Here is a 21,528-nt window from a genome sequence, read left to right on the forward strand (position 1 = left end):
GCGCTGTGCATCGCAACTGAACCTCATGAGCGCAAAAAAACAGCGCATACGCGGTTTTTGCGCAGATATGGCCCAAGGCCCCGTAAATTGTGGAGGGCCACAAGTTTCACGGAAATAGTAAGAAACCATTGAACTAATTGTACGATATATAGGCATTAATACATTAGTTTACAAATGAATTTATTAATCTATAAATGTATGGACTTCAACTTCCAAAGTAGTATCATTATTTGATATTCTAACGGGCAATAAAAAGAGGAATTATGAATCGAAATTAAGAAGTGAAATTTTTATTCATCAATAAATAGCTCAAATAAAAAAGGGATTTACAAATTTACAACAACAAAAAAAAAAACAGCATCCAACAGTCTGTCAGTACTTTGTTCAAAAATGCATTCATGAATTTCATAGATAAATAATGGAATTTAAAATCTATTTGAAAATGCAGTTTTAACAAAAGTATAGCTACAAGTTATAACAGGTCTATCAACATAAGAAACTGCTTGATACAAACAAATCAATAAACTAAAAAAGGCATGCAGTAGAGCATATACCCCCGCCAAGGCCACTTTATTTACAAATTTGGTCACTCATAAATACATAAATAAGCCTTTTCCCTTTCTCTTTTTTGGTGGAAATAAAAAATAAAAACAACTTCCATCATTATGAATATTTTAGTGTTGTTATTGTAGTGTAACACCAAAAACAGTATGTGACATCGCCTTTTTCCAACACTTACAACAGCCAGAAGACCAATACAAAACAATTTCATATAAAACCCTGGATATGAACGGAATTTTTCAAACATGACTCAGAGCAAGAAGCTGATGTGGGAGCAGGCATTTAGCTCCTTTAATCACCACATGAAGTGAGACATAAAACATTAATGTCTATATTGTAAATACATGGCATTATGCACGCTTGTTTATGTAACAATAATGTACGCTGAGAGAGGAGCCTATTCTTACTTTGACTTTTGTGCGTATTTGTTTCTATTATAGCATAACAGGCTTTTAGAGGTATCATGGTATTATCATGCAAAGATCCCATTTCAAATTTAAAGGTGAGAATGATTCTGCAGAAAGATCGTTGACTGTTGAGTTCCCAGGTAGTCAAATACCTGTGCTTTGGGTTGAATTCAGACCAAATACCAACCCAAAGCTTTGGTATTTGACTTGAGACTATCCCTCTCCAGAATCAGCTTCGTCGTCTTTAATTTGATATGTCAAAGTATATCGCAGGCACATTTTTTTATCAAGTGACACTATTACACATTCACTTCTTGGCTAAATGACCGGCACAGTTCCCTTCAGCCACAAGAAGAGCTTATGAAAAAACAAAAACCTCAAACTTAAAAAGGATATACAGACACACACAAAGATACTGATCATTTAGATAAAACTAGCAATTTTACAGAGCATAAAAAAACAAAAAAAATCCTTAAATCTTAAATCCTTAAAATGCAATGATAAAAAACACACATACATCCTGATATAAGAAATGTAGCAGAAGCATAATCTGCTGCACGGACCCTCGGTGTAACATTATTCATAGTGGTGCCCAAATTCACCATTATCTGTATCTGTTCAGCCAGCAAGAGTACAAAACTATCTACAGAAAGGCCTCAGATCAGTGTTTTTCCCCACAAGAGTATGATAACTATTCATACTAAGAATAAACTCTGGGCTGTCAACATTTGTAAATATGACTACATCTTTGTTCTTAAGGAGACCCAAGTACAATTTCCAGCCATTTGTGACAACAAAAAATTGATATTTTTGAAGTGAAGTCGGACATCTCCTTTAAAATTTCTGCAAAAAATGCTTTATGGTAACAGATACATATGCCATATGCTCTGTGAGTAGCACAGAACAGCACAGCTGATGTACAGATAATGACACATTTACTCATATGATACTTATGGCCTTTATCTGTACTGGGTACTAGGTTTGGCTGAAACTCAGCTCATCCCTCATCAATATATAACCTACATTTACACAGTACTAATCCATATTATACAGTGGGGCTGCACGATATGGTCAAAAAGTGATAATGAGATTATTTTGATGGATATTGCTATTGTATTTTTTTAACTGTGCAGCACTATTATACAGTCAACCTGATTAGGCAGATGGCTCTTGAACACACCTGAAGTTTAACGATAAGCATCAATACTGAGGAAGCTTTGCTTTTCCTACCTGAGAAAAAAAAGGGGGGTGGGGAGCTAAAATATAAAAACTGTCCAATAACCTAATAATTTGTAGGAAAGTATTTTCACCTATTTTATATCACTGCTCCACCCTCAGTCCAACCAATCTTATGACCAATCTTGAATTATCAGGAGCTGACGGATATAAAAATATATCATTCTGTACTGGCCTCAGACTTTTGATCAACATAGTGTGAATGACTTCTTGTTTCTTACAATCTAAACTGTCCGTTTCCTACCACAAATGTTAAATGTGTGTTTCACACAATGCAATCAACTGCTCAAATGTGTTCCTGATCGTAACAAAGGAACATTCAGAATTCAACTTTGTACCACAAAACATTTTTTTGTTTGCTCCTTACAGAAAGTTTAATTTATCAGAGGTATAAACATCACTGACACCTGAGTCTGAACCAAGGGGGGGAGCAGAGGGTAAGGTCAGTCCTTTCAGCTCAAACTTTGTGTCAGGGTCTGAGGTGAGACAATCAGAGCCGAGTGAAGGAGCTGGAGTGGCTCCCTGCCCTCCTGGAGCTGAAACCTGGATGAAAAAAAAAAGACCGAACAAAAACAGAAAAACATGTTGTTGATGAAACAGTGTCAGTGAGTTCAGTGAATGAAAAAAGTAAAAAAAAAATAAATAAATAAATAAAAACCTGTCTTAGGACAGGGACTCTTAAACACCTACTGAAGGCCAAACTGAGGTAGCTGCAGGTTGTATAGAGGTAGGAGGATTCACTGGCTGATACGAGTAATCTGGAGGAGGGGTAGCAGAGTAACTTTGGCCTGCAGGTAGATCCTGATCCTGCATAGAACAAGGATTTTGCAGTAAAAATCAAAGAATCCGTGAAAAAAAAGATTAATGCAAACAAGTCAAGAGAAAAGGAGGCTGCAGCCTGTTAGATGGTGTGTGAGGACACCAGGAAGGCTGCTGTACAGTACCTAGCTTGACTCTATGAGCTGTGAGTCTCGACCACCGCTGCAGCTGAACCCAATGACCATGTTGGCGAGTGGGCCCACTCAGCAGGACAAACCACAATAACCTACTTCCCGCTGTTTTCTAAACATCTGCATGCACCTACTTCTCTCTCCATACAGTAGCTTTATCTCACATCTTTCTCTCCCTGTGCCCTTGAGGAAGCACTTCACAGTTTAAAAATCTTTAAATACCACCTACTGATAGCCCAATAGAGGTAGCTGCCGGTTGGCTAGAGGCGGGAGGATTCACTGCAGGTTGATCCGGATCCTGCAATCAGAACGAGAATTTAAAGTAAAAATCAAATACACACATTATAAACAGTTGGCCTGAATGCTCATTTGAAGTACTTACATGGTAATACACAGCAACAGGCACTGACTCGTCCCTTTTAGGAGAGCCCTTTTTACAACAGCACTTCCACACACAGCAAGAGCAGACAATCACCGCTAAGACAATCCCACCAGCGATAGCAATAGGAACATATGGGGGAGTAAATTCTGTAAGAGCAGAAAAGAAGAAGAAGAAGAAGAAGAAGAAAAAGAAGAAGAAGAAGAAGAAGAAGTCATAAGTTAGGTGTCAAGTCATTGTTTATTTATACATTTTTCCTTACGTATGAATAAAATGTGTTGTTGCTCACCAGGGTGGACCGTCAACATTGCAACATGGGCTAGGTTGCCCTGCGGGTCACTGAACTTATAGGTTCCAACGTCTGTAACCCTCACAGGAACAAGCTCGATGCCATTATTTAGGACCCAAATTCTCGAAGTAAAAGACGTTGTGACCCAGTCATTTTTTGCGACCACCTCGCCTGCTTTTATCAACGTTTCGCCTCCCTGTGTTCCCCTCATAGTGAAGGTCACAGTCCATGAGACACCCCGAAAACATGAATCTTCGATGAGGAACCGCTCGTTCACTTTTGCATCATAGTCTTTTAAGCTCTCTGTGTGTGATAAAGAGGAGATTGTATAAGAACATTTGATCAGATACACAGCAGTCTAAAACCTCACAAGCAGGACCTATCCAGTTCCCAACATCACCTTCTACTGTGAGCCTTATCCTAGACAGCAAAGAGTTGTCCTTTTTCCTGAAGTTGTAGTGGCCGCTGTCTGCTGGAGCGAGGCAGATGATCTCCCAGCCACGAGACGTCATCCCCCCTCTGCCTCTCTTACTAGCCTCAGAGTTGGAGCGATTCCACAGGACCGTTGTCTGATTCGTGTGGAGGGGAGTGAACTCCAGGTATTCAACCCGTCTAGAAACATCAAGGGTGTAAGTCTCTCCAAATGTTTTTATTTTCTTTTCAGAACAATCTGAAAAGCCACATATAAGAAAGAATATCTGTTAACTTATAGGAATACTGCATATAGCTAATATAAATACATATTTACATGAATGATTTATTTAACCATTAAATATGCTGATAAGTGTCACGTTCTCACCCAAAACTCTCAGTATGATGATTGTGTCTTCATTTTCTGTCCTTACATCAAATCCGGAGTATGTCCCACTATCGCTCTCTTTCAGATCTTGTAATAAGAGTCCCCTGCCGGGGGGAAATATGAGGCGTGGATCCTTTGACTGAATTGGTGGACAAAGCAAACAGGACAAAGTGGATTTTGCATCCATGTAAAACCTGGTTTGTTTGAACAGAGAACAGAGAATTCTCATATTCCTCATCTTGCTTCGCTGTAGTGACGCGAGGGGAAGGGTTTTTAATACCCACTCCCACCCAGGCTGTTATGACAGAGTTATGTGATTGTTAGAAAGGCCGCTCCTGCGCGCATGCGCCTGTGAGTACTTCCTGCAGGCTGGCGAAGTGACATGCAGCAGCGGAGTGAGAGAAGCGACATGCAGCAGCGGAGTGAGAGCAAGACATTGTGTGATGACGTTACGTGTGCGTGATTGACCCTAAAGTGAGTTATAATTCAATCCTGCATGTTACTTGTTTGTAACGTAATATATGTTAATACCTGTTAGACAGTTATGTTAAAACGTCATTGAAACAAGTTTGAAAAAAGACGTATTGGAGATTAGGCTTAAGTTTGTTTACTTTCACTTTGCATATTTTGTATTTACTCTGTCTGTATCCTTTAGATATTACTAAGTTTACATCTATATCGTATTAGTTTGTGGACATTATGTTGGTTAGAGTAATTATGTAATTGTCGAGTGTTTAATGTGTGTAACCACGTTCTTAGAATATTCCAGAGAGTGACTGTATGCGACCACTAAGTGGCGGCATTGCACTATTTTTCTACATAGAAAACCTAATTTAGAGGTAAAGTTGCACTGTTATGAGGCCTGTTAACCTCATTATACTAATGCAACTGATTTGGAACTTTATGTAATTTATTTGTGATATTAAGATGAATATTATTTATTCCTTGTTTATTTAATTGCAGACCACACTCCTGCCAAATCACAAGTCAATGCAAAGATTAATACTCCTGTACCAGTGTGTGCTATGCTGTGCTGTGTTTCAAGCCTCCAGTAAAGAGTTGGATTGCATATTCCTTGAGTCCTGTGTTCTGACCGACACTCCAGGGAGACACCCATCCTAATTACATCATTCTCTACAGTCCATCCACGTTTTTGCTAAAGCACCATCCAACAAAGGTCCTTCGAGCCGGATATGGTGTTAGCTCTGGATTGAAGAGTGTCCTGACAATATGCAGCCGTTTCCATCCCAGCAAGAAGCTGTTAAGCCACGGCGCCAGATCCAGCTACCTGCCTATCTTCAAGACTATGATCTGAGTGCCAGTGGAAGACATGCCTTCCAGCCATTAGTTCCTCACACAGCACAGCAGCAAGCACAGGGTATTGAGGAGAGGGTACAGCACATATGGGAGGAAGGAGCACCAGGGGAGACCCAATCTTCTACCAGAGCAGGAAGCCCAGTGAGCCAAAGTGGCATAGATCCTATGGCAGCACTGACTGCATCCTTTGAGGAAGGACTTTGTCATGTGAGTAAACAGAATATGGATCAACATGCATCTGGTCCTTTAAGTCCACCCTTACCGCCTAGAGGTCAACCACCGTCATCCCCTTACCACCGACTGTGGGAAAGATGGCCCCAGCAGCCAGTACAGGAGCCAGCCAGCCAGTATGGGTTTCCACCACCTCCGTTTCAGATTCAACCTCCCTATCCTGTCCATCCTGTGACCAGACCTGACTCAATGTTGCTTCGCTCGCCCTCAAGGACCAGGGACAGTCAACCACATCAGATGACATACTCTACTGCAGCGTCACAGCAGTATCCTATACAGCTCAGCACCAACTGCCCACCACAGTTAAATCAAGGGACTGGTCAACAACCTTATCATCCTAACCCTCTAAGTCAGACGACCAAGGAGGATCCAGACAGAGACCAGGTGCTGTATGACTTCCTAGGGAGAATGCTGAGTGAGTTGCAGATCATGAAACACCAGGTTGCCTCTACGTCTCCCAGTAAACCACAGCCAGCCATGATCCAGCAAACAGACAGCGTGCCCTTCTACGATGCCTCTGTGTTGAATCGTACTAGTACACCCTATGCCCCTCCTCCCCAGCCTTCTGTTCAGCCGCAGCCACAGTCCTATGGCTGGCATCCACAGCCTCAAGTGCCACCAGCCAGACCCATGTATGCTCCGCCACCTCAAGTAGCTCCACAACTATATCCTCCTCAATATCAAAGGCCATACTATGGAGCGCCACTGCCACAACCCACATACCCAGTAGTCCAAGAACAGACCTACCGGGGTCCCAAGCCGACAATACCAGACTTTGTTACGAAAGATCCCAGTGAGTTTACTCGTCTGAAGATTGCTCTTGACAACCTATTACCTACTGATGCCACCGAGCTGTTCAGATACCAAATTCTCATGGATCATCTAAAGCTTGAAGAAGCTCGCCTAGTAGCAGACTCCTTTCTGAACTCGCCATTTCCATATTCTGACACAATGGCTGCTCTAAATGAGAGATATGGTCAGCCCCATAAGCTGGCTCTCAAGAAGATAGCCAGTGTGATGGACTCAGCAGAGGTGAGGAGAGGAGATATAGAAGCATTTGAGAGATTCGCCCTCCAGATTAGGTCTCTTGTTGGCATGCTAAACACTCTAGGCCCAGAAGGTGAGGCAGAGCTACGATGCGGGTCACATGTTGAGCGACTTTTGAGTAAATTACCAGTTGAGATGAGGTCAGAGTTCCGCCGTCAGATGGGTCGCCGTCCTGGAACTGTTTACACCCTCATAGACCTGTCAGAATGGCTCCATTATGAGGTGTCAAGGTACAGAGTCACAGATCAGCAACAAGGGACAGAAGCAAGGGCAACAGCTAAACCGCAAGCGAGAAGGGAAACCACCAGCCCGCTCTACTACAGTACTACATGGAGCTAAGGAAGTATCAGCAAACCAGACACCTGAATCGTCCTCGTCCAAGTCAGCTCAGTCACCTCAGAAGAATGCCACATTAAAGGCCTTCTGTCCTTATTGTAACAAGGATGATCATTACCTAAGCCAATGCACCACCTTCAAGGCCTTCAATAAGGATCAGATAACAGATTGGATTCGGACTAATCATTGATGTTGGAGGTGTGCACGCACACATCGAGCTGCGCAGTGCACGCTGAAGAAACCATGTAGCATCTGCAGGGGCAAGCATCTCCAAATCTTACATGAAGTCAACTCCAAAGAACCATCATGAAGGAGGAATCAGCTAGACCGACTTTGACCACTGAAACTTTATACCTGGACCAGCCTACAGACTGCAGACGTGTTCTCCTGAAGGTCGTTAGAGTTCTGATTCACTATCAGGGGAAGACTGTTGATACCTATGCAGTGCTGGATGATGGATCAGAGCGGACCATCTTGCTTGCCGCTGCTGCTCTCAAGCTGGGCATCCAAGGCACAGATGAGAGTTTAGCACTGAGAACGATCCGCCAAGATGTCCAGACCATCAGTGGCTCCTCTGTTTCCTTCCAGTTATCTCCTGCTAGCCAGCCACAGAAGATCTTCCAGATCAAAGCAGCATTCACAGCTGAACGCCTTGGACTAGCTGACCAGTCCTATCCTGCCACCCTCCTGAGTAAGTATAAGCACCTGAAAGACCTACCCCTACAGCCCTTCGAACAGGTACCTCCTTTACTACTCATTGGTGCTGATCACTCCCATTTGATAACACCCATCACACCAGTCCGCCTGGGACCACTGGATGGACCAGCTGCCATAAAGACCCGACTTGGATGGGTGCTACAGGGACCTGCTAGAATCCTTCAGACTCAGCTCCGACCAAAAGAGTGCCTTCACCTTTCCCTCAGTCCTGCGGAGCTAGAGCTGAAAAGAGATGTAGAACGACTGTGGCAACTCGACATCTTACCATATAGCTGTGAGAAACAGGTCACAAGATCAAGGGAGGATCAGGAAGCCATCAGCACTCTGGAGGCCAAGACAACCAGAGTAGAGGTGAATGGAGTCCTTCGTTACGCCAAACCCCTGTTGCGCAGAAAGGACTTTCCCTGTTTCCAGGCCCCTAAGGAAGCCGTCTTGCCTAGCCTCCGGAGCATGGAAAGACGTCTCGCAAAAGACCCTGACAAGGCAGCCTCATACAATGCAGAGGTCAAGAAGCTAGTCATTGCCAATGCTGTGGCTAAACTGCCCTCTGAGACCACGCCCACTGGAGAAAGTTGGTACATTCCCCACTTCATGACCAACCACAATGGTAAAGACCGAATAGTATTCAACTGCTCCTTCAGATACAAAGGTCTCAACATCAATGAGTGTTTACTGCCTGGTCCAGCTTTGAGCCCTTCACTCCTGGGTGTTCTCCTTCGCTTCAGGGAGCACAGCGTGGCCATCAGTGGAGACATACGTGGTATGTTTCACCAGGTACTGCTCTTGCCTGAAGACAAACCACTACTACGCTTTCTTTGGCGCGACATTAGGAGAGATGACCCCCCTGAGATTTACGATTGGCAGGTACTCCCTTTCGGGACCACTTGTAGTCCTTGTTGTGCATCCTTTGCTCTGCAGAGACATGTCTCGTTGCACAGCACACCAGAAGAAGATGTGAGATTCTCTGTGGAGAAATGCTTTTATGTAGACAATTGTCTCCAGAGCTTCACTTGCATCCAGGAAGCACGCCATCTACTCAACAAGTTAAGAGAAATTCTATCATCTGGGGGATTCGACATTAGGCAGTGGGCCAGCAACGAGCCAGACGTTGTAAGTCACCTCCCACCAGATGCCAGATCTGCCAAACTGGAATTGTGGCTCTCACAAGACAAAGCTGAAGCGAAAGAATCCACTTTGGGCTTGAGTTGGTTTTGTGACACTGACACTAGGGCTGGGCGATATATCGATATAAAACTTATATCGATATATTTTTGTAATGCGATATGGAATTAGACCATATCGCATACATCGATGTAGTTCAAATTTGCGCTGTGATCCTTGCTCCGGGCAAACCGCTGACCCGGAGCTCTCTGCACTGCTCCCCCCGCCCCTCCTCCTTCATGCACAGAGAGGGGAGGGGCTGGAACAGACACTCCGGCACTCTTCAACAAACACTTTGGTGGCCGCCGTTGCCCCCACACTTTGGCCTTGATACCCCGTGAAAAAATATCATCGCACGGCCACCGGTCAGCGTAGCGAGCTTGCCTTTAATTACAGCCACCTGAGTGCACAGTAGTCACTCACAGTAACTTCAGTGAGTCCGCGGTTCGCGCAGGTGGAGTCTCATCATCACGATGATCTCACGTGAAAGCCTTTCAAACAGCAGCAGCGTCTCAAAACAGAAGAACGAAACTTACAGCACAGCGAGCGAGCGCAGCCGGTTTGACATGATACGCAACTGACTTATGTGGTAGGATTTACTCCGGTAAAGTTGGAAATATATTTACAGATTCGAACTTCCCGGATCAATAACTCATAAGTGAAACCTTGTTAAAACACAACTGACGGCTCTTTCCTACAGTAGTGAGGAAGACAACGAGCTACAACCGTATGTTAATCAAAACGAGCGTCTGGACATTAACTCTGGTCTGTATGATCAGCCGTCTGTGAGACGAGGGCGCAGGGACCGTCTACAAAGTGCAACACTGAAAAGAGAAACTACAAAAAATATTCAATAAGGACTTCCGGCTTAGCGACTAATGGAGTAAGACGTGCTTGCGGGAGCTCCCGCGAAACTTTCTCAATTGAACGCCAGGGCTTTTTTGTGAACTTTCTATTAGTACATTTCAACTCCACAGGCTCGTTGTATCTACATTGTATGCCGGTATGCCTTCAAAACCAAAAAATACAAGCAACCCAGCGGCAACACAAACAAGGCCTGTCCCCCCAGCTGCATCCCCGTCGGGGAGTGATCCGGCCACCCCTCTGCGGTGTGCAGTTGCTAAGGCGCCCACTTCAGAGAAAACTGTTGCCGTCCCGAGCATCGCTTCTGCGGACTTTAAGGCTGAACTGCTCGCTGCTCTTCGAGAAGAGATGGTAGGCATTTTTAAGACGGAATTAGAGACGGCATTGACAAACAACTTTACTCAGATAAAGTCCGAGCTGCAGAGTGTGAAGACTGAGCTAAAAGCTGACATGGCGGCTATCTGGTCGGAAGTGGAGGTGCTAAAGGTTACTGTGAATGACATGGAGGGCCCCCTGTCGACATGCACTGATGATGTGGTTTCACTCAAAAGTAAAATGGACAAACTTTCGGCACAACTTGTTACTCTTGACAGTAGATGTGAAGACCTGGAGGCGAGGTCTCGCCGTAATAACATCAGGATAATAGGACTACCCGAGGAACACGGCACGGTCGACGCGACCACAGTTTCCACCCTGCTGAAAGATGCTCTGGGCTTGGGAAAAGAGCCGGTTGTGGACCGCGCGCATCGATCCCTACAGCCCAGGCCGAAACCCGGCGAACGTCCCCGTCCCATAATAGCACGTCTACACTATTATGCAGACTGTGTTGATATCCTACGACGTGCCAGAGCCCAGCGAGGGATCAAGGTGAAGGATTCAACTATCTCCATCTTCCCGGATCTCACGGCGCGGACGGCTAAAGCTCGCGCAGCCTTCAACATCATCCGACGCCAGCTCAGGGACATTCCCGACATAAGGTTTGGGCTGCTACACCCAGCCCGCCTCCGAATCACCAGAGGGGATGTCACGAAGGAATTTACATCACCTGACGAAGCTGCAGCTTTTGTGAAAACACTCAAGTAAACTTGGGTTTGTTACTGCAAACTTGTTGAAACAGGTCTGAGTGTATGTGCCACTGCAGTTATGTTACTTAAGAAAGTGGTGCTGAAATGCTTTTATTTTTTATTTTTTTATCAGCACTGTCTACGAAATAGTTTATATTGATAATATTATACTATTACTGTAGATATGTTCTGTTGATTTTGATATAAATGGAACCATAACTTACCCTGTTCTAAAAGGAAGTCAATATGCTTATGTGCAGGTTTCTTAGATTGATCTGAGTTCTGTGTTGTTAACATTCCGGCCCTGTCTTTAGTTATATATTTATATAATTTTTAATATTCGCGGGAGCTCCAGCCAAGTTGGAGCGTGGTGAAAATGGCTGTTTGGTCCAAAGCCTTGAGTCTATTCTTTTGGTTTATGACTCCTTGTGGAGTTAGCACTGGTATCCTATCGTTTGGGGATGGGATAGTGGTAGGTGCTCTGGGGGGAGGCTGTGGGATTTTGGGTGTGTTAGCTGAGTTAGCTTTTGCAGGCCCTCTTTTGTTTGTTTTTTGTTTGTTTGTTTGTTTTTTGTTTCTCTCTCTTTCTCTCTTCCATTTTTTCCCCTTGTTTCTGTGGTATGGGGCTGGGATCCTGGTCGCTTCCTATTTTAATTCGCACTTGACATGGCTAATGTCTCAAGCTCGAATGTAAGATTTATCAGTTGGAATATTAAAGGTTTAGGGGGTGCTATTAAGCGGTGTAGGGTGTTCTCCCATTTAAAGCGTTTGAAACCTGACATTGTGTTTTTGCAGGAGACCCACATGAGGAACAAAGATCAAGTTAGACTGAAGCTTCCCTGGGTTGCTGAGGCATTCCATTCTAGTTTTAACTCAAAGGCCAGGGGAGTTGCCATCTTGATAGGTAAATGTGTCCCATTCACCCTGACTAATATTATTTCTGACAAAGACGGCAGATACCTGATAGTTTTCGGTACTCTATTTAGGGTGCCTATCCTATTAGTTAATGTATATGCACCAAATTTTGATAATCCTGGTTTTATGAACAAGTTGTTTGAAAACTTACCTTCTCTGAATGACTGTTTTTTGATTTTTGGAGGGGACATGAACTGTGCTATTGATCCTAAATTAGACCGTTCTAAACCTGGCTCAACCCATTCACTAATGGCTAAGGCCCTTTGCAATTTTATGTCCAGTAATGGTTGTGTTGACCCCTGGAGATTCCGTAACCCAAACAGTAGACAATACTCTTTTTATTCGCATGTACACCAGACTTTTTCTCGTATAGATTATTTTTTTGTAGACGCTAAACTTATGCCAAAAGTGACAAATGTTTCGTATCACCCTATTATTGTTTCAGATCACTCACCAGTGTCCATAGATGTTCAGATCTCCCCCGGACCTCGCTATCCCACCCATTGGCGACTTAACACCTCACTTTTATCAGATGACAAATTTCTATTTCAAGTGCAATAGACGATTTTATTGCTCTTAATCAATCTGATACGGAACCTATCTCTAAGGCGCTACTGTGGGAGTCCTTAAAAGCATATTTGCGAGGTCAGATCATTTCATACTCTGCACACATAAGAAAACTGAGGATGTCAACTATTCAGAAGCTTTCATCTGATTTGGAATCAGTAGACCAACAGCTTGCGGCCGCCCCATCTGACGATCTTTCAAAGCGTTGTGTAGCCCTGCAAACTGAGCTGGATCTTATCACAACTAATGAGGCAGAGCGCCTGTTACTTCACTCCCGTTCCAAATACTACGAACATGGTGACAAGTCCGGTAGGTTGTTAGCTCACCAGTTGCGTCGTCAAACAGCCTCACGTCTAATAACCCGCATTAAGGATGGTTCAGGAGTATTGCAGGAGGACCCGGTTGTTATTAACTCTGTCTTTTCATCTTTTTATGAGTCCCTGTACAAGTCTGAATTTTTGTCAGATCCGGCAGATATGCACACGTTCTTGGATGAACTTCAATTTCCTTCCATAAATCCAGAATTGGTTAATCAATTAGACTCTGATCTGACTACTCAAGAATTAAACTCAGCTTTACAAAATATGCAAAATAATAAAGCCCCGGGGCCTGACGGGTTTCCGGTCGAATTTTTTAAAGCTTTTCAGGCTAAACTTATCCCATTACTTTATTCTGTTTATGTTGAATCTTTGTCTCTTGGTTCTCTCCCTCCCACATTGAGACAGGCCTCTATTAGTGTTCTTTTAAAAAAGGACAAAGATGCTGATCTTTGTACCTCCTATAGACCAATATCTTTAATGAATGTTGATACAAAGATTCTTGCAAAGGCCTTGGCTCGCCGACTTGAAAAGGTTCTTCCAATAATCATTTCTAGGGAACAGACTGGCTTTAAAAAGGGGCGTCAGCTCTATTATAATGTTCGTACTTTGTTAAATGTAATTTATTCAAAAGAAACAACATCTATACCTGAAGTAGTGATATCGATCGATGCTGAAAAAGCGTTCGATCGAGTTGAATGGAATTATTTGTTTGCAGTCTTAGCTAAATTCGGATTTGGTGAAAGTTTTATATCATGGTTACGCCTTCTTTACACACTCCCTTGTGCCAGTATCATTACCAATAACATTCAGTCCGGCTTTTTTTCTCTAAACAGAGGTTGTAGACAGGGCTGTCCCCTGTCTCCCCTCTTGTTTGCACTCGCAATAGAGCCTTTGTCTATATACTTGAGGACCTCTCCCACTTTTAATGGCATCACCAGGACTCATACAGAGTTGAAACTGTCGTTATATGCCGATGATTTGTTGCTATATGTTGTAAATCCAGTAAGAGCCTGCCCCGCCATTGTTTCATTCTTTCGTAGATTCGGCCGCTTCTCAGGGTATAAAGTTAACGTTGCCAAGAGTGAATGTTATCCTGTTAATAAACTAGTGATGCAGATCTCCCAGTCGGACATCCCTTTCAAATTGAGTCCTTCGGGATTTAGGTATCTTGGGGTTAACATAGCCAGATCTTTTAAGTCTCTTTACTCTGAAAATTTCTCTCCCCTTTTAGCTGAGATTAAGGCAGACTTTCAAAGGTGGAGTTCCCTCCCCCTCTCTTTGATTGGAAGAATAAATTCTGTTAAGATGAATGTTTTGCCAAAGTTTCTTTTTCTGTTTCAATGCCTGCCTATATTTTTACCCAAAAGTTTTTTTAAAACGGTAGACTCGATTATTTGTAATTTTTTGTGGAATGGCAAAACACCTAGAGTTAGACAAAAACTACTTCAGAATTGTAAGTTCTATGGCGGCCTCTCTCTGCCAAATTTTCAATTCTATTACTGGGCCGCAAACATAACTAAAATTATATTCTGGTTCAAATCAACTGATATACTTTGGTATCACCTGGAAGCACAGTCGTGCCCCCCAGCTTCTCTTTCTGCTTTATTAACTGGCCCGGTCGCTGCGAACCCCTCTGGCCTTACCTGCAACCCTGTGGTTAACGCTACGCTTAGGATATGGTTTCAATTCAGGAAACAGTTTAAATTTACTGCTCCCACGGTTTTAGCCCCACTGTTAAAAAATCTTGTGTTTAAGCCCACCTTTACCGATACCACTTTTTCCTTATGGCAAGATAAGGGTTTGAAATGTTTTAAGGATTTCTATCAGGAAGGGGTCTTTTGCTCTTTCGCAGAACTGGTTACTAAATTCAGTCTTCCACCCTCTCATCTTTTTAGATATTTCCAGGTGAGGAACTGTGCAAAATCCTTATTCTCCAACTTCCCCAACCTTCCACCTAAGCAGCCATGGGCTGATCTTTTACAATTTAACATTTCACAGGGGTCTTTAATCTCAAGAATATACAGTTCTATTCAGTTATATGATGATCGTTTGATCACTAACACAAAAGAGACTTGGGAACGTGAATTAGGATTGATTTTTGATGAACATTGGTGGGAATCTGCACTGCAGGTCATTCATAAAACCTCTATTTGTGCCCGTTTGACCTTGATGCAGTTTAAAGTTGTATTTAGGTGTCATTATTCGAAGACAAGGTTGGCACAGATTTTTCCAAATACGGCAGATGTCTGTGACAGATGTGAAGGCTCACCCTGCAATCTTACGCATATGTTTTTCTCCTGTCCAGCTCTGTCGAACTTTTGGCAAATCTATTTTAACACCATGTCTAAGGTATTCTCAAAGACTTTTCACACCTCACCGCACATTGGTATTTTTGGTCTTCCGGAAGAGTATACTCAATACTCTACTAAAGAATTGGAAGTAATAGCTTTTACCTCCTTGATTGCTAAGCGCCACCTCCTTCTTAACTGGAAATCCACAACAGCTCCTTCCAGTACACAATGGATTAAAGAGGCTATGTCCTTTTTAAAAGTTGAGAAAATTAGATATTCAAGAAGGGGAAACTTGAAAAAATTCTACAATAAATGGCAATCGTTCATGAATTTTTTTGCGACAATGTAATTCCCCCCATACACACTCCCCTTTTTTTCCCTCTCTTTTCTCTCTTTCCTCCTCTTTTCTTTCCTTCTTTTTTATTATTTACTCATCTCATTTTTTATGTTTATGTGCTTCGTTGAATCACTATACAGACTAGGTCTAAACACTTTTTCACTGTAGGTCTGCTGTCTATTCGGTTGTATTTTTCTGTAATTGTTGTTTGTTCTTAAAAATATGTCAATCTAAAACCAAAGGGTGTATGCAAACATGTTTAAAGCCGACACTAATGTGTCCCGATATAAGTGCCTTTGTTACTCTTTGTATACACATCAATAAAAATATGAAACAGAAAAATATTCAATAACTTCACTATTATTCAGAGTGTATTGTCACCAAAATCACTCCACACATCAGTGGTCTCCTGCTGGTTATTCTACAATTTTTTTTTGTTTGGAAAAAATGTGCGTTGCCATAATTTTGGGGAATTTCTATTTGGGAGAAATATTCAGTAACACTAATATTCAGTGTGGTGTCACAAAACTCACCTCACTCTAACCCTACTTAAAAAAACTGTTTTGTAATGTAACATTAACTTGATTTTGGTATTTAAAAAATGTTTTAATACATAATCCATGTCTTATTATAAATTAGGATGTTATGGTATCAGTCTGAAAGGTAAATCAACACATTTTACTCAGTGGTCTTTGTGCCCTGTCATGTGGCCTTGGTGCCCCTGACAAAAAAAAAAAGTGAAGGCCAAATGGACTTGCCCCTAAAATGACGAAATTCCCACCCACATGTCATATTTGGCTTTGATTTTGACAGAACATTTGCTGTCACTTTGCATAAAAATATCGGGATATATATCGTATATCGATATTCAGCCTAAATATATCGGGATATGACTATTAGTCCATATCGCCCAGCCTTAACTGACACCTTAGGATTCAAACACAGACCGGTGTCATACAGTGCTCCTACAATGAGGAACATCTACCGGGTGCTGGCCACGCAATATGATCCTCTTGGAGTCCTCCTACCCTTTACCACCAGAGCAAAGGTGATCGTCCAACAGCTTTGGTATAAGCACCGAGACTGGGACGACCCTATGCTCCCTGAATACCTCCTACAGGCCTGGATGGAATGGGAATCAGAACTCAAGTACTTACCTGAAGTGGTGTTACCTAGGTGCTACATGCCATCTGCATTAGACAATGCTCAGGTGACTCATAACATCCATGTTTTCGCAAATGCTTCTGAGAAAGCATATGGTCTGTAGCTTACCTTCAGTCCATAGACCCAGACGGCAATGTACATCTAGCCTTTCTCCTGGCAAGATCGCGTGTGGCCCCAAGGAAGCAACACTCAATGCCACGGTTGGAGCTCTGCGCGGCTCTAACAGGAGCCCAGCTGGCAAAACTCCTCGTGAATGAACTCACTCTGCCAATCCAAGAAGTCACCCACTGGACAGACTCCACAACAGTCCTCCATTGGCTGCGCTCTGAGTCCTGCCACTTCAAGGTATTTGTGGGTACTAGAGTGGCAGAGATTCAAGAGCTAACCAACCTGGAATCCTGGAGGTATGTAGACTCTGCAAGAAATCCTGCAGATGATCTCACCAGAGGAAAGAACCTGAAAGAGCTGAACAGACCGAACCGGTGGATCCACGGACCACAATTTCTACTGCAACCTCCCAATGAATGGCCTTCCAACCCCTCAGAGACACCTGTTGACGATAACAGAGTTGAGGAAAACTGCCGTCTGTGGACTAACCATCACATTACCGCCTGTGACAGATGGAGTCAAGTGCACCAGCTGGCAAGAATTGCTACAAGCAGTAGCTGAGGAGCTTCATGGGGCGGCTAGTCTGACTGGTCATCCTCCTGCCAATACATTTCAAGAAGCGGAACTTCTAGTGCTGAGGAGGGTCCAGATAGATTGCTTTCCTGAAGACTATCAGATCCTGAAATCAGGTAAACTAGTGCCTTCTAGCAGTCGATTGCTCTGCCTTTCTCCTGAGTTTGATAGTACCACCCATCCGTGTTGGAGGACGGTTGAGACGACTTGAGCATTTTGATGCAGACACAGTTCACCCTATAGTCCTGGACCCCAGCCATCAGACCACCCGTCTACTCATAAAGGATTATGATGCTCGGCTATGTCATCCAGGACCAGAGCGAGTGTTTGCTGAACTTCGCCGAAAATTCTGGATCCTTAGAGGAAGAGAGGCAGTACGTAGGCACCAGCGGACATGCCTAGATTGTCGTAAATGGAGATCTAAACCAGCCTGTCAGAAAATGATGGACCTACCACCACCTCGTCTCAGGCTGTTCAAACCGGCCTTTTATTCAGCTGGAATGGACTGCTTCCGCCCTCTCCTGATCAAGGTGGGGCGCCGGAATGAGAAAAGGTGGGGCCTTCTATTCAAATGCCTAACCACTAGAGCCGTGCATCTAGAGATCCTGACATCTATTGACAGTGATGCCTTCCTCATGGCTCTTAGAAGGTTCATTGCACGACGTGGCCAGCCTGCCGAATTGTATTCTGATCAAGGCACGAATTTCTGTGGAGGAGAGACAGAACTAAGAGAGGCCTACAATCAACTAAGTCCTGAACTACAACAACTCCTGGCCAAGCAGCAGATTAGTTTCCATTACAACCCCCCAGCGGCTCCCCATTTTGGTGGAGTATGGGAGCGAGAAATCCGCTCAGTTAAGGCAGCCCTTTACTCCACCCTGGGCTCAGAGACAGTCACAGAAGAAGTCCTCATGACCGTCCTCACAGAGATTGAAGCCATATTGAACTCCAAACCCCTCGGGTATGTTTCCGCAAACCTAGCAGATCCAGATCCAGTGACCCCCAATTGCCTTCTGTTGGGGCGGCCGGATGGCTCCTTACCCCCAGTTGTTTATCCAGAATCTGAGCTGCTGAGCAAGAGGAGATGGAGACATTCCCAGGTATTGGCAGAGAGGTTTTGGTCCACGTTTGTCAAACATTACCTGCTTGGACTACAGACCAGAGGGAAATGGCAGAATCCTTCTCCAGATGTCCAAGTCGGCATGGTGGTGTTGCTCATTGACCCCCAGCTACCACGGTCATTGTGGCAGATGGGCAAGGTGACCAAAGTCTTTCCTGGCACTGATGGACGGGTGAGGACTGCTGAGGTGCAGGTAAAGGACCGTGTTTATACTAGACCCATCACCCGCCTGATAGTGCTGCCAGAGATTCAAGACCCAGAGGATGACCCTGATGACCCTGAATGACTTTAGAGCGGCCTTTATATGGGACAAATTTAGACCCAAATTTGGGGGCGGCATTGTTAGAAAGGCCGCTCCTGCGCGCATGCGCCTGTGAGTACTTCCTGCAGGCTGGCGAAGTGACATGCAGCAGCGGAGTGAGAGAAGCGACATGCAGCAGCGGAGTGAGAGCAAGACATTGTGTGATGACGTTACGTGTGCGTGATTGACCCTAAAGTGAGTTATAATTCAATCCTGCATGTTACTTGTTTGTAACGTAATATATGTTAATACCTGTTAGACAGTTATGTTAAAACGTCATTGAAACATGTTTAAAGTTTGAACAAAGACGTAATGGAGATTAGGCTTAAGTTTGTTTACTTTCACTTTGCATATTTTGTATTTACTCTGTCTGTATCCTTTAGATATTACTAAGTTTACATCTATATCGTATTAGTTTGTGGACATTATGTTGGTTAGAGTAATTACGTAATTGTCGAGTGTTTAATGTGTGTAACCACGTTCTTAGAATATTCCAGAGAGTGACTGTATGCGACCACTAGGTGGCGGCATTGCACTATTTTTCTACATAGAAAACCTAATTTAGAGGTAAAGTTGCACTGTTATGAGGCCTGTTAACCTCATTATACTAATGCAACTGATTTGGAACTTTATGTAATTTATTTGTGATAATAAGATGAATATTATTTATTCCTTGTTTATTTAATTGCAGACCACACTCCTGCCAAATCACAAGTCAATGCAAAGATTAATACTCCTGTACCAGTGTGTGCTATGCTGTGCTGTGTTTCAAGCCTCCAGTAAAGAGTTGGATTGCATATTCCTTGAGTCCTGTGTTCTGACCGACACTCCAGGGAGACACCCATCCTAATTACATCATTCTCTACAGTCCATCCACGTTTTTGCTAAAGCACCATCCAACAGTGATCTCTCCAAAAGACATCCTCCTGGCACACGACGTTGCCGCCGTTGCCCGCTTGCCAACAACCCCTGGTTATTTTCTCATAAGATGAGTTGGTGGGTCCCATGGGCTATGGGTCGACTCGCGCATCATTACTGTGCAGGGATGTTGTAGCAAAGCTGCTCACCTCCCCGTTATCCATCAGTAGCTTCCTCGGTCCCCCATCACTCGGCGTGAAGTACAGCTGTCCACGGAATAAACCTGGTGCATATCTAGTCGGAAAACTCATATATCTGCCATAACAGATCTCCTCATTCCTAACGCCGGCAGATGAACCTTGAATCCGAAACATGTCAGGAAGAAATAGATAGAGGGAATATTGAGGCAAGTCACACACAGAAGATCTCCTGAAACATCAAGGGCACGAAAAGACCCGGAGGAGCAGTGGAGAGGAGAAAGGAGCTCCGACCGTTTGACCTCCTCCATCTCTTCTGACAGCCTCACCTGCACCTGGACCACCCCCCTCTCAGTAGCACCACAAGACCCCGCTCTCCTCCTTTCCTGTCCTACGCCCCACCCACTCCCTCTCACACTCCCTCCCCTCGTTTCTCCTCTCCCCCTCCTCCTGTCCTCTACCTCTCCCGCTTCCCGGTTTGCCAGTCTGAGGTGGGCCGTGTCATTTTCTTTGCTGTAACAAACTGAATAATATGATTATATGAGTGTATAAGTGCACACATAATGTATCCCAGTGCCCATTTACATGAATCAAGGATCCATCTTGATTACATAGCATTTCTATTCTGTTTGATAATCATTCATTTGAGTACATTTTTAAAATATTTCTTCTGTTCCTCCTCTTCCTAGCATCTATGTTTTAGTCATCCAGCCTTTGTCAGGTAGGCTAAACTTTCAAGCTGAAATAAAACTGATGAATAGCTCTCCAGGTAAAGAGCATGCCCCATGTAGGCTTTAATGACATGTAGCTTTAATGAGGCTGTGGTGGCTGCTGCTAACTAATTCGAGATGATATGACGGCCAAGTTAATTCAGTAGCCCCGCATAAATAGCTTTTCCTTTGCACATAGTAGCTACTTAAAACATCCTCAACACTGGAGTTGCTGTAACACACAGCTTTTAATTACACAGTTGACATAACTGGCGTATTCTAATGAACACAGTCAACAGAAAAGTAGAAAAGTGACACGTTAAACATTTAAAACCTGTAGCCTGTGGTCGCATCTCTTCTGTGAAGTTATGCACTCACTCACCAATTAAAGCGCATGGAGGCGGTCAACAACAGCAGTAACATATCCTGCAGAGAGAGCAGAGGTTTTCTAACACCGTTCCTGTGAACACACAGCGGACAAAACTGAACACTGAGCATATCATTTAAAGACAAGAGCTTTTCTACTCACTGTAAACTGATTCGCATTGTGTTTCGGTCGAGTTGGTGTGTTTCCGCTCCACGACAGAAAGAATCCACTGGGCGAGGCTTCGTTCAGACGCTGTGTGCGTCACAACTGCGCCACATGCGAGCAAACCGCGCATACACAGGGTGACCGGTGCTGGTCCCCGACACAGGTGAGTGTGTTAAG

General features: G+C 43.8%; 1 protein-coding gene across 3 annotated transcripts; it reads right to left on the bottom strand.

The window, feature by feature from the left end:
• Nucleotides 1-542: 542 nt before the first annotated feature.
• LOC115568766 (uncharacterized) lies at nucleotides 543-21,431 on the bottom strand. 3 transcript variants are annotated; one of them, XM_030396345.1, is made up of 10 exons: nucleotides 21,349-21,431; nucleotides 21,202-21,245; nucleotides 20,122-20,270; nucleotides 4,622-4,760; nucleotides 4,223-4,398; nucleotides 3,823-4,125; nucleotides 3,537-3,682; nucleotides 3,384-3,452; nucleotides 2,895-3,011; nucleotides 543-2,747 (listed from the first exon to the last, which is right to left on the bottom strand). In XM_030396345.1, exons 5-10 carry the CDS (start codon nucleotides 4,332-4,334, stop codon nucleotides 2,568-2,570), a joined length of 927 nt encoding a protein of 308 aa, XP_030252205.1. In that variant the 5' UTR covers nucleotides 4,335-4,398; nucleotides 4,622-4,760; nucleotides 20,122-20,270; nucleotides 21,202-21,245; nucleotides 21,349-21,431; the 3' UTR covers nucleotides 543-2,567. The 3 variants fall into 3 exon arrangements, with proteins under 3 accessions (XP_030252205.1, XP_030252204.1, XP_030252203.1); XM_030396344.1 differs by having other exon boundaries at nucleotides 4,223-4,492; XM_030396343.1 differs by lacking the exons at nucleotides 21,202-21,245; nucleotides 21,349-21,431 and having other exon boundaries at nucleotides 4,223-4,492; nucleotides 20,122-20,476.
• Nucleotides 21,432-21,528: the final 97 nt, after the last annotated feature.

This window comes from Sparus aurata, chromosome 18, assembly GCF_900880675.1.
Source record: "Sparus aurata chromosome 18, fSpaAur1.1, whole genome shotgun sequence".
Taxonomy (NCBI): domain Eukaryota; kingdom Metazoa; phylum Chordata; class Actinopteri; order Spariformes; family Sparidae; genus Sparus; species Sparus aurata.